The sequence below is a fragment of the Elephantulus edwardii genome, unplaced genomic scaffold (genome assembly GCF_000299155.1).
Source record: "Elephantulus edwardii isolate Elephantulus edwardi_28Jun2011 unplaced genomic scaffold, EleEdw1.0 scaffold00267, whole genome shotgun sequence".
Lineage (NCBI taxonomy): Eukaryota > Metazoa > Chordata > Mammalia > Macroscelidea > Macroscelididae > Elephantulus > Elephantulus edwardii.
The window spans coordinates 403,028-417,293 of record NW_006400017.1 but is presented as its reverse complement, the minus strand read 5'-3'; the positions used below and the strand labels follow the sequence as shown (position 1 = coordinate 417,293).

The following is a 14,266-nucleotide window of genomic DNA, read 5'->3' as shown; positions in this document are numbered from 1 at the left end:
CTGTTTTCCAAGAACTGAAGAGGTGATGCTGAGAGTGAGGAAGAGAATAGTGCAAGGAGCTGTAGAAGTAGTTCCTGTTATTGTTAGGTGCCATTAAGTTCACTATAACTCATAGTGGCCCTAGGAACAACTGATTGAAGCCTAACAACATCACACTCACAATCCCTGCCATGTTCAAGACCACTGTGGTAGTCACTATATCAGTTCATCTCCTTGACAATCTTTCTCTCTTTGGGTGAACTTATACTTTTCCAAGCATAATCTCTTTTTTTTCAAGGGCCAGCCACTGCCTAAAAACATGCCTAATGTATGCGAGATTAAGTGTGATAGCCTTGCCTCTATGGAGCAACCTGGTTGCAGTTCCTCCAAGACACATTTGTTTCTTCTTTTGACAGCCCATAAGATATTCAATATTCTTTTTCAGTCAGGTGCACCTTAATTTTTAAACTAACATTGTTTCTCTCTAGCATTTTCGAGAGCTGCTTGACAGCAGATTCAACACTTCTTCTGATTTGTTGGCTTTAGAGGTAAGCAGCAACCAGAATATATGTACCTATAAGATTACTCTGGCTACATTGTAGAAAAGAGATGGGTGTGGTGGACCTGGAAAAGCAGGATCAGTGAGGAGGTCATTGCAGCTTGCAGAGAAGTATCCCTCCTCCTCCCTCTTAGATGCTTTGTCTGTGGTCCAGAAGAGGAACAGAATTTGCCCAAGCATATGCACCAGGAGGAAGGTGAAAATTCATCAACAAAAGCAAAAATTGATCAGTGGAACTCTTGAGAGGACACACTCCCTCTCCCCTAACCAGGTTAAAGTTAGAAATGTTCGTGGAGACCAGACTCAGATTCTAGCAGGGAACTGAGCTTGCAGGGGTCAAACTCTGGCTTTGGGGCAGGCATAATCTTCTTGTGAAATCTCAGCTTTTGGGTTTATAAAAGGGGCTAAAGGCAACAGGAAGGTCTGGTAGCCTAGTGGCAAGGAGTTGTACTGTCAACCTAAAGGCACATGAATCTAATCCACCAGATGCTCTGAGGGAGAAAGATGGAACAATCTTCTGCCAAACAATTTTATTGCCTCTGAAAACCCACTAGGTCAGCTATGAGTGATGACTTGATGACACTTAACATATAGATAAAAAATAGAGAGATAAAGGTTAGCAAAGCAATCTACAAAGTACACAGAATTGATAAAACGAAGTTCATTCTGGGCTATGGGGTTAGAATGCTTATGGTATAACCAGATCCAAGGTTTACTCTAACAGCCTGCCCCTTGGTAAACTTCTATGCCTCAGTTTCCTTATATGTGAAATGGGTATAATGACAGGAGTGCCTACTTAATAGAGTTGTAAGGATTCAAGTCCTTAGAACGACCATATTTGGCATATGGGGCTTGTTTGGTAAAGCCAGCTTTTTTCACAGGTTTACTGACGGCTTAGATGTTTTCTAACCCTAGACTGCATGGGCCTCCAAGCCCCGCCCTCTCTAGCTCTCCCTGGCTCCTACCTCCATTCTGTCCTGTCTCCTCCTTCTCTGCCCTAGGTCCCGCCCTAGCTGGCAGTGGTTCCTCCAACCAACAGGCGGCGGCGGACCTGAGAACCACATTGTGGACGAATCAGGCGACACTCTGGGTAGCTGCTGCAGCTCCTCTGTGGCCAGTGGTGGCGGCGCTCTAGCAGGCGGGTGTGTGTGGGGCGGGCCTCTCAGTGGTGCGGCCAGCGGGCGGCGATGGCGGCCGTACGGAGCCTGCGAGTGTCGGTGAAGGCGGAGGCCCCGGTGGGGCCGACTCTCGGGCTTCCTTCGCCCGAGGCCGAGCCCGATATGGAGCGTGGTGAACCGGAACCTATGGAGGTGGAAGAGGGCGAGTTGGAGATTGTGCCGGTGCGGCGGTCGCTGAAGGAACTGATCCCGGTACGGGCGGAGGTGGGGAGACCGGGGGTCGAAGAGGAGGTGGCGGAGGGGAGTGCCCGCGCCCGAGGGGGCCGGAAGGGGAGGTGGCTGGCACCCCGGCGGGGGGAAGTCGAGGGAGGGGGAGAGAGGCGAGCAAATGCCTGGGGGCTGGGGGGCGCTCCTGGCCTGAAGCAGGGGAGAGAGAGTGAGAGAAAGGACACCGGGCGTCCGGAAATGGATGCAGAGGGGGCTGGAGGAGGTGGGAGAGAACTGGGGGTAGGTGAGGACACCCCTTGCGCTTCCTTCTGAGCCTGTTTGGGAAGCGGAGCGAGCCAGGAGGGGCTGGGCGTGAGAGAATGCACAGGCTGTGGGTGGGAACAGAACCGGGAGAGGTCAAGAAGAAACTGTTCGCCACCCCCGACCCCCACCAGGCATCCAGGTCTCCTTGTGGGTTCTGCGCTAGTGTTGTTGGTGTCTTCACCACGGCCTTTGCTGCCTCTCCAGGGAAGTCTGGATTTGCCGGCAGCAGAAACTCACCGTGGTTTCTCTTGTAGCTTTGACTGTCATCTTGCCCCCAAGCAACTCACTGCAGTGTTAAGACCTGCACCTTAGCTTAACCCGAGTTATCTGATCCCTTGTGAAACCAGAGGGTCTAGAGCAGTGGTGGCCCTGGATTCCTCTTCTTAAAATGGGGATTGGAAGAGTTTTGCTTGTGGTTTGGTAGTTGCATGGCCATTCTCAGACGGCTAGCCTTAGATAAGCATGGTCTCTCATTAATTTTTCACCTACCACAAACTGCTTTTTTTACCACATGTCAGTGAGTCTTGCTTTAAACTGGAGTTGACGGACAAGGTAGGATCAGATCACTAGAGCTGGCAGGCAGTAGTGATAAAGTAACAATAAACATGATGGCATCTTCCCTTTTACTGCATTATATTATGTTTAAAGACCATGCATCCACAAAGGCAGTGAGTGTTCTTCATCCTACTTTGGTGAGTAGCAGCTGGGGTCTGAAAAGCTTGCAAGCAGCCATCTAAGGTGCAACTATTGGTCTCTCCTTGTCCAGAACCAAGAAGAGGGAAGAAAAGCAAAGATGTATAGAAAAGATTAGCCCCAAGGACTAATGGACCACTCGAACCTCAACTTCACAGCCCCGAGACCCGAAGAATTAGATGGTACCCGACTACCACCGCTGACCATTCTCAAAGGGATCACAGTAGAAGATCTCGGCTAGAGTGGGGGAGAATATGGAGCAAAACATAAGAAAAGGGCCAGGCTTACTGGTTCAGTCAAAGAAAGGTGGAACCCCAGGACTGTGGCCTTTAGTTTGCCTTCAAACCGGAAGCAAAACTCAACCCCATGGTTCAACGAAACAATAGAAAATCCTATAAGGTGACTCATAACACTAGAGAGGCATTCCCTTCCCTAGAATAACCAAACATGTAAGGTCAAGAGAGCATCTTTGGCCCAAGGATTAAGCCCACAAAGAAGTAGGGTAGAAGGATTAATGGAAATGAGAATTACAAGAAGGAAGTGGGGGAAGTGGGATTACGTTGTGGATATTTTAAGTAATGTTATGAAACAAAAGATACAGGGATAACTGAATGGAAAACCAATTTGCTTTGTAAGTGTTCACTCAGATCACACACACAAACACCAACTTAGAAGGGAAAACCAAATTACTACAGCTCTGAGAAGTAGGTATTATCATCCTTTCATTCATTCAATTCAACATCAGTTACACACCCTCCAGTGGACTGAACACTGGCCCTAGGTACTTGATCAAGATCTGGGTCCCTCTAACGTATATGTTCCTACTGTAGGACACATAGTAAACAGATAATGAGATAATTTCCAGTAGTGGTGTATGTTGTGAAGGAAATAAAATAGTGTAGTAGGCTGGGAGGGTTTGCTGAGTGGGAAGGAGAATATGAAAGGATGGTCAGGGGAGCCCTCTGAGAGAGTGACCATTAAGCTGAACCCTAAATGATAAAAAGAAGCCAACAGCGTGTGAACTTGGAAGAGAGTGTTCCTAGTAGAGGCAAAAGCAAATGTAAAACAAGGTTGTTTGTTGGAGAAATGGAAAGTTCTATAGTGCAGGTGAGAAAGTAGTATAAAAGATCAGGAAGGTAGGCAGGTACTATGGAAGAAATGGGCCCAAAGCGGTAAAAAGAAATCTGTAGTGTTAGGTAATTAGTAAGCATTAAAACTATGACTTCAAAAAAAAAACCAAAAAAAACCTGACTTCATTCCTTTAAGTCCAAATCCCATCTTTCCATTGTTTTCCCTTGAACTCTTGGAGCATCTGGACTTTGTGGTAGAGACTTATGCTCCATCTGGTGGCCTACCAGGGGGAATGTACACACTCTTAAGCTGGGGTCATAAGAAGTAACTACATCTCATCTCTGACATTTTCCTCCAAAGCTTTTAGATTCACTTTGATATCTTTACTTGGTGGAATTATTTCAGATTTTGGGCAAGCTCTGATCTAGAAAGGACTTCCCCTTAGAATCACAGGATCAAGCTTTATATAAGTGCTATCTAAGTTGAAGAGGGAATGCTGTTAAAAAAAAAACAACCAAAAACTGAAAAGAATCAGTTGTCAGTCTTGCTTATCATGGATTTTCCCTCCATTGTCAGCATTTCTCACCCTTCTCTTTTGTGTTAGGATACAAGCAGAAGATATGAAAACAAGGCTGGCAGCTTCATCACTGGAATCGATGTCACCTCCAAGGTAAAACGGGCCATGATTTATTTATTCAGTTTGATGATTGCCCTAGGAACTTGGTCCCTAGGACATAACCTCATAGTAATTACTGCTTGTCTCCTTTTTTCCCCTTGTTGATAGGTTAAAATTTTGGGTGTGTGGTTTTTTGTTTTGTTTTTATTTTTTTAAATGAGGGCATCTTTCCTTGTTTTGTTTTTATTTCTTTTATTTTATTATTTTGTGCGTGTACCGTCAAATCGGATCTGACTGGGACAGGAGGAGCTTGTCCCTCCTTCTCCAGCAGAGCATCAGGTGGATTTGATCCACATATCTCTGGGATTGCAGTGCAGCTTCTTGCCACTAGGCCACCAGAGCTCCCAATTTTGGGGTTGTTTTTTTTTTTAAATTGTTTTTTATGCAGAGAATCTCATTCATCCCTCAAACAACCCAGTAGCATTATATCTACAAAAAACCCAAAAAGCACTAGACTATGATGCTTGTGCTTAACCATTTCTGTGTTGAGAATACTTCTTTTGATACTTTATCCATCCTTTAAAAATGTGTGTTGTATCAATTTTAAATGAAACAAAAAGGTGAAATTTCTTGACACATAATAGGTCCTTTGTAAATTCCTCACAGATTGAAGGACTAGAAAAATAGGGTTCCCTGATTGCATGACTGTCTAAATTTTGCAGACTAAGTCAATTCAATTATTTGAAGTACCTGAGAATATTCCTTTTAACAGTGATTGCTACTAGCTAGATTACAAACTTCATTGTAACATTTCACTGAGCCATACTTAATCTTTTTCTTAAAAACACTCTATATCTAAAAATAGCCACTCCATATATGTTGCTTGTAACTGATTGTATCTATTAGGTAGTCTTTCTGTTTCTAATGTATACAGTTAAGTTTGAAACAGTATTGTGAGTGATTCTAAATAATAATACTATATTGACTGCAATAAAACAAAAATATGTCATACTTGCCTTTTATTATTTTGTCTAGATCTCAATTTATCTTAGGCAATTTAAAGCCTGGAAGGAACAGAACTGGCTACCTTCAGACAAACAAGAAAATGGAATGAAATAAAATGTTTTCTTATTGTAATTACAAAAGTAGTAGATTGTATTATTCTTGATCACATAGTGCTTGACATCATAAGGAAGAAAATACATGAGCTAAAGGGTACTTCCCCAATATTGGAACTTAAGTTATTACCAAAGGAAGGTAGATAAGTTGTCTGTAGTGGGAAGACCTCAGTAAAGAAAATTAGCATCACTGTTGGGAGCCAGGAGAAGTGTTACTGCTTTACCAATCCCCATAGGCTTTCTAGAGTCAGACCTTCAATTAGTGTGACAAAGTCAATATACAATTAGTGACAGGCAGAAAGAAACCCACAGTTGGACCTGGATTTTTTTAGTTCTTGAAAAAACTTAACAGAGCTGATTATTTTGTTTTGCAGGGAAGCTCCAGTGCTTTTTGTCCCTTAAAAATGAAAACTGGCAATTCCACAGAGGCAAGGCTGAATTGGAGGAGAGAGATTCTTGGCATTGATGTTATTTTTAAACAGGCAAATAGCTCTAGGACTGCTCAGGGAGGCCGAATGTGGAAAAGCGTGATAGGTGCGATTACCCTGAGTACAGAGGAAGAGGAATGGTGGCATTGTAGGTGGGGGGGGCACCTAGAAATAGCACTGGATTCAGAAGGTCTGCCCCTCACCAGCTTAGGTGCTCCCAGCAGAGCTTTTTAACTTGATTATGCCTTTGTTTTCAAACATGGAAAATTGGGATGTTGAGATTGTTTAGCTGCACTTTGTTCACCTGATTGTTAATAATAAATGAAATGTCAGGGGACTTCATAAGCTCTAAAGCACTATTCCTTCAGTCAGCAAATATTATTGCGTTCTTGCTATATCCCAGGCACAGTGATAGGCACAGTTCTTGGAGAGCATGGCTACAGTGTTAGTGTACCCACTCCCCAATGTGAATCTGCAAAAACTAACTCAAGATACAGTGTTGTACTTCCCTTCTGACTTGTTTTAGGATTGTCACTGTTGCACCATGTTTGATTTAACTTTCTTCCTTCATGTTTACTAGTTTGATGTTTCCTGTTCTTTCTAGGAAGCAATTGAAAAGAAAGAACAGCGAGCCAAGCGCTTCCACTTTCGATCAGAAGTAAACCTTGCCCAAAGAAATGTAACCTTGGACCGAGACATGATGAAAAAAGGTATAGGATATGTTGTAAGAATTTCCCCCACATTTCCACCAGGAGCGCTAGTGGTGTAGTGCATAGGGTATTGCTTACATCTGTCACTCACTCCCGGGGAGAGAGATGGGAAGTCTCCCATAAAGATTTACAACATCAGAAACTTAATGGAGATAAGTCTGAGTTGGAATCAACTCAGAGGCACTGGATTTGTGTTTTTTTTTTTATTTTATTTTATTTTATTATTTTTTTGTGTGTACTGTCAAATCAGATCTGACTGGTACAGGAGGAGATTGTTCCTGCCTCTCCAGCAGAGCATCTGGTGGATTCGAACCATGCACCTCTTGGATTGCAGTGCAGCTTCTTGCCACTAGGCCACCAGAGCTCGCCTGGATTTGTGTTCTGTTGTGCTTTAAAATGGGGGCCATGATCTTTACCACTTCGTTCTATTGGGTGCAGTAATTTGGACACAGGGCTTAATTTCGAAAGTTGCTTTTGGGTGTTTTTTTTTGCATGTATTACTAGCTCAAGTTGGAAATAGGATTTGGCATCCCCCACAGACTAGGATTCCTAGGCTCCTGCTTGAGTGGATTTTTTTGTTTCAGAAAAGTCCAGTGAAGGCTTAGGACACGTGTAGAGCTATGTGGTCTGGGCTCACTGGCTCCTTTGAGTATTCTCTTAGAACATAATTTTGAAAATGCTGTAGTTCACTATGTCTGTGTACTGTTAATCCTGGGACAATCTCTTCTTGCCAACTTGGTTCTGGTCTTGGTCATGCCCCTCCATGTGTTACTTTTGATAGCATAGTGGTTAAAGAGTTGTGCTGCCAACCCAAAGGCAGAGAATTTGAATCCTCCAGTAGCTCTGAGACAGAAAGATGTGCAGTCTCCTCAATTATGGTTTATTGTTGGTTGCCTAAGGAAAAGACAGAGACAGACAGAGACGGGGATACGCAGGAATGGGGATCAGGTCAGAAAGCATAAAAGCAGGGGCCTAACAGCTGCGAGAACTGCAGCCCCTATGCTACACCTTTCTGGGTTTTTAATGAGAATCATAAGGAAGGTAAACAAAGGAAAACAAAAGTAGTAAACAAAAACAAAGGATCATGGGGAAGTCTTTTGTAAAGAATGCCCAGTTCTTCTCTGTTGTCTACCTTATGCTTACATAACAACAACAACAACAACAACAACATGTTTATCTCAGGAGGGAAGGATTCAATAAATAGGAACTGAGAATTACGTGGACTCTTAAGGAATGCCTTAGTGCCACAGGGTGAAGAGATTGAGATTGTGCACAGCTTTAGTTTGCTTGGCTCCACAGTCAACACTCTCGCACCAGTAGCTAGGAAATTAAAAGACGCATTGTGATGGGAAAGTCTGCTATTAGGGACCTCTCCAAAGTACTGAAGAGCAATGGTGTCTCTCTGGAGACTAAGGTGCGCCTGATACAGGCCATGGTCTTTGTAATCACTTGTGCATCAGACAGTTAGACAATGACTGAGGAGGATAGAAGGAGAATTGATGCCTTTGAGCTGTGGTGCTGGAGAAGAATATTGAGCGTACCATGGACTGCTAGGAAAACAAACAGATTCATCCTGGAAAGGGTCAAACTGGGCAGCTCCTTGGAGGCAAGGATTCTGAGGCTCCGTCTAACATACTTTGGACATGTTGTAAGGAGGGACCAGTCCTTGGAGAAGGACATCATGCTTGGGAGGTTGGAGGGACAGTGCATGAGGGGAAGGCCCTCTGTGAGGTGGATTGATTCAGTGACTAGGGTAATCGGGATGGGTGTATCGGAGATGGTGTGATTGGCACAAGACAGAGCAGAGTTTAGGGCTGTTGTACATAGCGTTGCTATGAGTCGCAAGCGACTCGACGGCACATAACAACAACAACATTGCACCTCCTTCATATCCTGATATAATGCTTGGTTTGTTACTGATATTAAATTTGATATTTGGCTTCCCACAGTTTATAGCCTCTGAAAACCTGCTAGAGCATCAGCTGTGAGTGGGTTCTGACTTGATGGCAGTGACCTAGTGAGTATGTACTGCTACCCCCATGACAGTTCCTTGCTGCCATCTTGTCCCCGGGCTCATCATGACTCCAGATGTTATTTCCTCATGAAGACTCCCTAGTTACCCACGTGAAATCCTTCCCTACCTCTGTTAGAGCTCTGTAGCAATCATTATTCCCTTTTGGAATCTGCTCTTACTTTGTGGGCACTTTATTGAGACTTTTTAAGTCTTAGTCTCTTTTTCTATAAGATGGGCAAGTAGATTTACTTGAGTTGGTCTGCTGTATGGGGTTAAATGTTAAGTGTTTCTTGCTTTTTTAAAAAACCAGAGCAAAGAGTTATTAAATCATGTTTCTAAAGAAATTCCTAAAAGGTGGTAGCCCTGCCTGGGATATCTCGTGGCGCAGTTTGCTTATCACAACCTGATCTTCATCTAAGACACTGAATAGCCTAGGATAGTGTTTCTGAAACATGGAAAACTTTTCTAGAAATACTACCAACCATCCCAAAGCAGTTGAAATCCTAATGGGAGGCATTAGAAAGGCCTCAGTGTTTGTTAATGTTTTTGTCCCTCTCCAGATAATTCTAATGTATATCCAGAGTTGAGAACCTCTGGTGTTGTGGTTAAGAGCATGGTTTTCTGAAGTCTGACTGTCTGGATTTAAATGCTGACCTTTGACCTTGGTGGAATGCTTACAGGATTGTTGATAGGCTCTAAGAGAACATTATAGTTCTTAGGATGGTGCTTGGTGTATTGTTGTTAGGTGCTGTCAATTGACTACCATTCATAGGGACTATGAACAGCAGATCTGAACTTGCCCTATCCTGTGCCATCCTCATCATCCCTGATAGACTCGTAGTTTCTGTGTCAATCTATCTTATTGAGGGTCACCCTGCACCTTTCTAAGCATGATGTCCTTTTCCAAGGACTAGTCCCTCTTAACAACATACCCAAAATAGGTGATGCAAAGCATCACCATCCTTGCCTCTAGGGAGCACCCTGTGTCTAATCGTTGTTAGTTATTATTAGCAATCTTCATCCTCCAAGCAGTGATCTAAACCTCTTGGGAAAATAAGGAAGTTGGAATAAGTATCTTGACAATTACAGTCACATCAGGTGTTAGTTATTTTTAGTAGTAGCAACAAAAACAATAGTAAAAAGTATCATTTGTTAAATGCTCACTGAATGTCAGTCACTCTGCTATATGGTTAACACATCTTTTTGGGAATCCTGTGAGTAGATGGTGTATATTATTTGTATTTTACAGGTGAGGAAACAAAGGTTATGAAAGGTTAAGAAATTTGCCCAAGCTAGGTAAATCTCTAGGACAAGATTTGAAAGCTGGCCTGACTGAAGCCTATGTTGCTCAGGCCACATTTTGCATTAAGAGTGCCATACTGCTCTTGAGTTATTCAAACAACTTTGGTCTTCCTATCCCAGGACCAGTACATAAGACGTTAGTGCCATCTTAACCAGCCACTGACTTCGTGTAACAAACAAGCCTTTAGGCAAAGCTCTAAATGGCCCGTGGGCCTCTGCTTGAATACTTCTCAGGGATGGCATGAGAACTATTTATGAGACAGCTTATGGCTTCATCCTTGTGTTGAGCAGAAATTGGCTTCTAGTCTTTTCTCTCTTAGTTACTGAATAGCTCTTGCAGCAATACTGTTAAGCCCTTTCCTTACTCACATAATGACTGACAGGTCATGGAAGAGTACAGGCTTAAACTTTCTTTATAGGAAATAGCTTTCTGTTCTTTTTCTTTTCTTCCCCCACCCCCCTTTGTTTTGTACCCTCAAATCAGTTCCAACTGGCACAGGAGGTGATTGCCTCTCCTTCTCCAGCACAGCATCTGGTGGATTCAAACTGTATACCTTTGTGATTGCAGTGCAGTTTCTTGCCAGTAGGCCACCACCAGAGCTCTCTAAGAAAATAGCTTTCTGGTCTCTTATCATCTAGACTTCCCAGTTTCTAAATGTCCTTCATAAATGAGATGTAGATTCTAGTTGATCACTTAGTTCTCTAATGCTACTGTAATAGAAAGAACACAAGTGATGGCTTTAACAATCAGAAATTCATTCTCTTCACTGTTCAGGACCTGGAAATCTGAACTGAGGCTGTCAGTTCTGGGGGAAAGACTGCTCTCACTGTGGGCTTTAGAGGAAGGTCCTTGCCTTCTGTCAACACCTGTGGGCCTGGCATTTCTTGAAGCTTGCTGTGTGTCTTGGCTTGCCTTGGATCAAGCTTTCCAGTGTGGGACTTGGTTTCAAAAGATGTGCTCTGTTCCTGGTTCTTCTTTCTTGGTGGTTTGGGGTCCTTTCTTTTTCCTCAGTTTTTTCTCCTTTTATACGATAAAACTCATTCAGGTCGAAGCCCAGGAAAACTCTCTTTATGTTAAATCAGAGCTGTGACTAGATTAAGGATGTTGCATTTCACTCTTAGTTTTTTTACAGTGGATTTGCTTTTCAGATCATGGGGCATCTTTGCATAACTGCCAGATTACATCATTGCATCCTAAATACAGAGAATCATGGCCCAACCAAGGAAAACACATTTACAGGGGGCACAATTAAATTTTAGGCAGTTGGAATCATGGAGAGTGTGGCAAGATTGTGACTCATTCTTGTTTTTCTTCCCAGTCATTTCATAGTTTTACAATGTATTCCTCTTCTGGTCAACCAGAGCACCAAGGTGTTTCTCCCATGAATAACACTTATCAAAATGTCTTTTGTATTCTGTAGTTTAATTTAACCAACTCACTGCTATCAAATTGGAACTGACTCAGAGCTGACCATTCAGTGGGTTACTGAGGAAGTTAATCAAGACTGCAGTCAGTTGAGTTAATTTTCAGCTTAATTCTGCCTTTCATATCTTCACTATAATTTTTGTCTTGGGTCATGAAATATTGATCCAAAGTTTTACTCTATTACTGTTGGCCTCACATTTAATTTTATTGTCATAGAGCACTTGGTTACATACCTTAATGAAGTCAGAATACCATCTATGATATTCTTTGACTTTTGTTTCCTAATAATCCTGTCAAAAAATATTGTGGCTTAGTTCTTAGCAAATTTGTGTCATTTCCAATGAGAGAAGATGTAATTTCTTAAGAGATCACCAGTTCTATCTTATTTTTAAAAATTTTCAGAGACTGGTGATAAACTTTTCAGTCTACAATTTGGTAATTTCTTTTTTCCTCTCTTGTGAGAAATCAGTAGAATTGGTCCTTTTCAAGATCCTTCTCTTATTCCCTGTGATTTTTCACAGGCCCTGAAATGTGATAACTGTGTGTTTATGTACCCTGTGATGCAGTTTTAAATTAGAATTTATATTAGTAATTAAATGACCGATTTTCCTGCTGTTTCTGATAGCAGGTTTTGTTTTTCTTAATAATAACTATTCTGTTTTCAGTGAAATAGCCAAAAAAAGAATCATGGTCGCCCCCCCCCCCGTGCATCATCTTCCCAAAGAATTTTTGCCCCAAACACTTAAAAACAGAGAACAAAATCTATTAGCTTTTTTTTTTTTAATGAGCCTATTTGCTCTGGACTGTTTATAACCTTTTCTTAATTAGATGTTTAAAAGTATTTCCTGGCTACTGAAAGCATGGAAGGTAGAGTAAGAAGAAAAGTTGTCCATGTCTGTCACATAAACATACTGTCAACATTTTGTGGTGTTTCCTTCTAATTTCTTTTCTGGGTGTAGACTTTCTTTTTTGTTTTCACATGACTTTTTTTCTTTTTCTTTGAAAAGACATTTTCCATATTGAGGACCAACATTTCCCATATTGCTATATATCCTGACCTTAGTCATTTAGATTTGTGTTGCTTGTAGTTCAAATCCACCATCTGCTACGTGGATTTACTGCCTTTGGAGAGTCAGTTATGGGTTGGTTCTGACTCAGTGACATAAGCAACACAATAAAGTTAACATATAGGCATGTATTTAAACATATTAGGGAGCTCTGGTGGCCTAGTGGCAAGAGGCTTTCCTGCAATCCAGAAGGAACACAGTTTGAGGCCATCAGCTGCTCTGCGGGAGAAGGATGGGCAATTAATCCCGTGAGATTTATTGCCTCTGAAAACTCTCAGGAGGGTCAGCTATGGGTTGGTTCGGGTTCCTACTCTGCGGTACACAACAACAGCAGCAGCAACAACAACATGCTACTGCTTCCATGGGCACGAATTATCTTGCCCCAGGTTCCTCTAGTTTTATTAGGTTTTCTACCAGGAGTCACTATATTGTTTTTGTTTTATAAACATAAAGCCTATCTCTTGCCTAAGTAAAATTTTATTTCATCTTGGGTATCTTCAATTTTAAGACCTGTGTGTTCCTTTTGGTTTTGGAGATTTTGTTTATAGTGAGAAAAAGTGGCTTTGTACCACAGCCTCCTAGCTGTCTTGGGGTATATGGTTCCTGTTCCCAAGAGGCCTTCATGGGCTCCAGGAATTCTTTCCCCTTTTATTATTTTTTTCCTTGTGTACCATGAGTCAGATCTGACTGGCACAGGAGGAGATTGCCCCTCCGTCTCCAGCACAGCATCTGGTGGATTCAAACCGCGTGCCTTTGGGATTATCCCATTATTTTTTATTTTTTTTTTTAAATTATTTTTTTGTATGTGTACCATCAAATCGGATCTGACTGGTACAGGAGGAGATTGCCCGTCTTTCTCCAGCAGAGCATCTGGTGGATTCGAACCACATACCTCTGGGATTGCAGTGCAGCTTCTTGCCACTATGCCACCAGAGCTCCCTTAATCTCATTTATGTTTAATTTTTTTTTATTAATTTTAATGAAAGTTTACAGAGATTTAGGGTTTCTAGTCATTCACTGTTGCACTTCTCTCCCTGCCCCCCCAATTCACTCTTCTTCTTGAAAAGAAGAACTCTTTTCTTTTTATGCAATTCCTCCCCCCAAGTCTACTCCACTATGCAGCCTTTATTCTGGACTTCTGTAATGGCAATAATACCCAATCATATATCCTTTTTAAATAGTTCTCTTACTCATCCGTTTCAATGTAGTATACATCATTCCTCCCCTCCTTTCCTGTCTTCCCTCAATCCTGATGTCACTCCCAACAGTGGCCCTATGCAATACTTGTCCTTTTGTGACTGAGATATTTCGCTCAGCATAATGTCCTCCAGAGTCATCCATTTTGCATATTTCATGAGTTCCTTGTTTTTCAATGCTGCATAGTATTCCATTGTCTGAATATACCACAGCTATCTACCCGTTTGAGCACTTGGGTTGTTTCCAGCTCTTTGCTATTGCGAACAGAGGTGCAATAGACATGGGTGTGCATTGGTGGTGTTGTTGTTATGTGCCGTCGAGTCATTTGCGATTGATAGCGACCCTATGTACAACAGCCCTAAACCGTGCTCTATCCTGTGCCAATCTCATTGCCTCTGACAAACCCATCCCGAGTACCCCAGTCACTGAATCAATCC

At 42.3% G+C, this 14,266-nt stretch overlaps 1 protein-coding gene across 1 annotated transcript in view; it reads left to right on the top strand.

Annotated features, from left to right (window-relative positions):
• Positions 1-1,725: 1,725 nt before the first annotated feature.
• LOC102875500 (chromosome unknown open reading frame, human C17orf85) overlaps positions 1,726-14,266 on the top strand; it is a 39,400-nt gene continuing 26,859 nt past the window's right edge. Inside the window, exons 1-3 of the mRNA XM_006899752.1 lie at positions 1,726-1,908; positions 4,556-4,621; positions 6,718-6,823. Of these exons, the coding sequence (XP_006899814.1) occupies positions 1,726-1,908; positions 4,556-4,621; positions 6,718-6,823 (355 nt within the window). The remainder of the gene's footprint in view (positions 1,909-4,555; positions 4,622-6,717; positions 6,824-14,266) is intronic.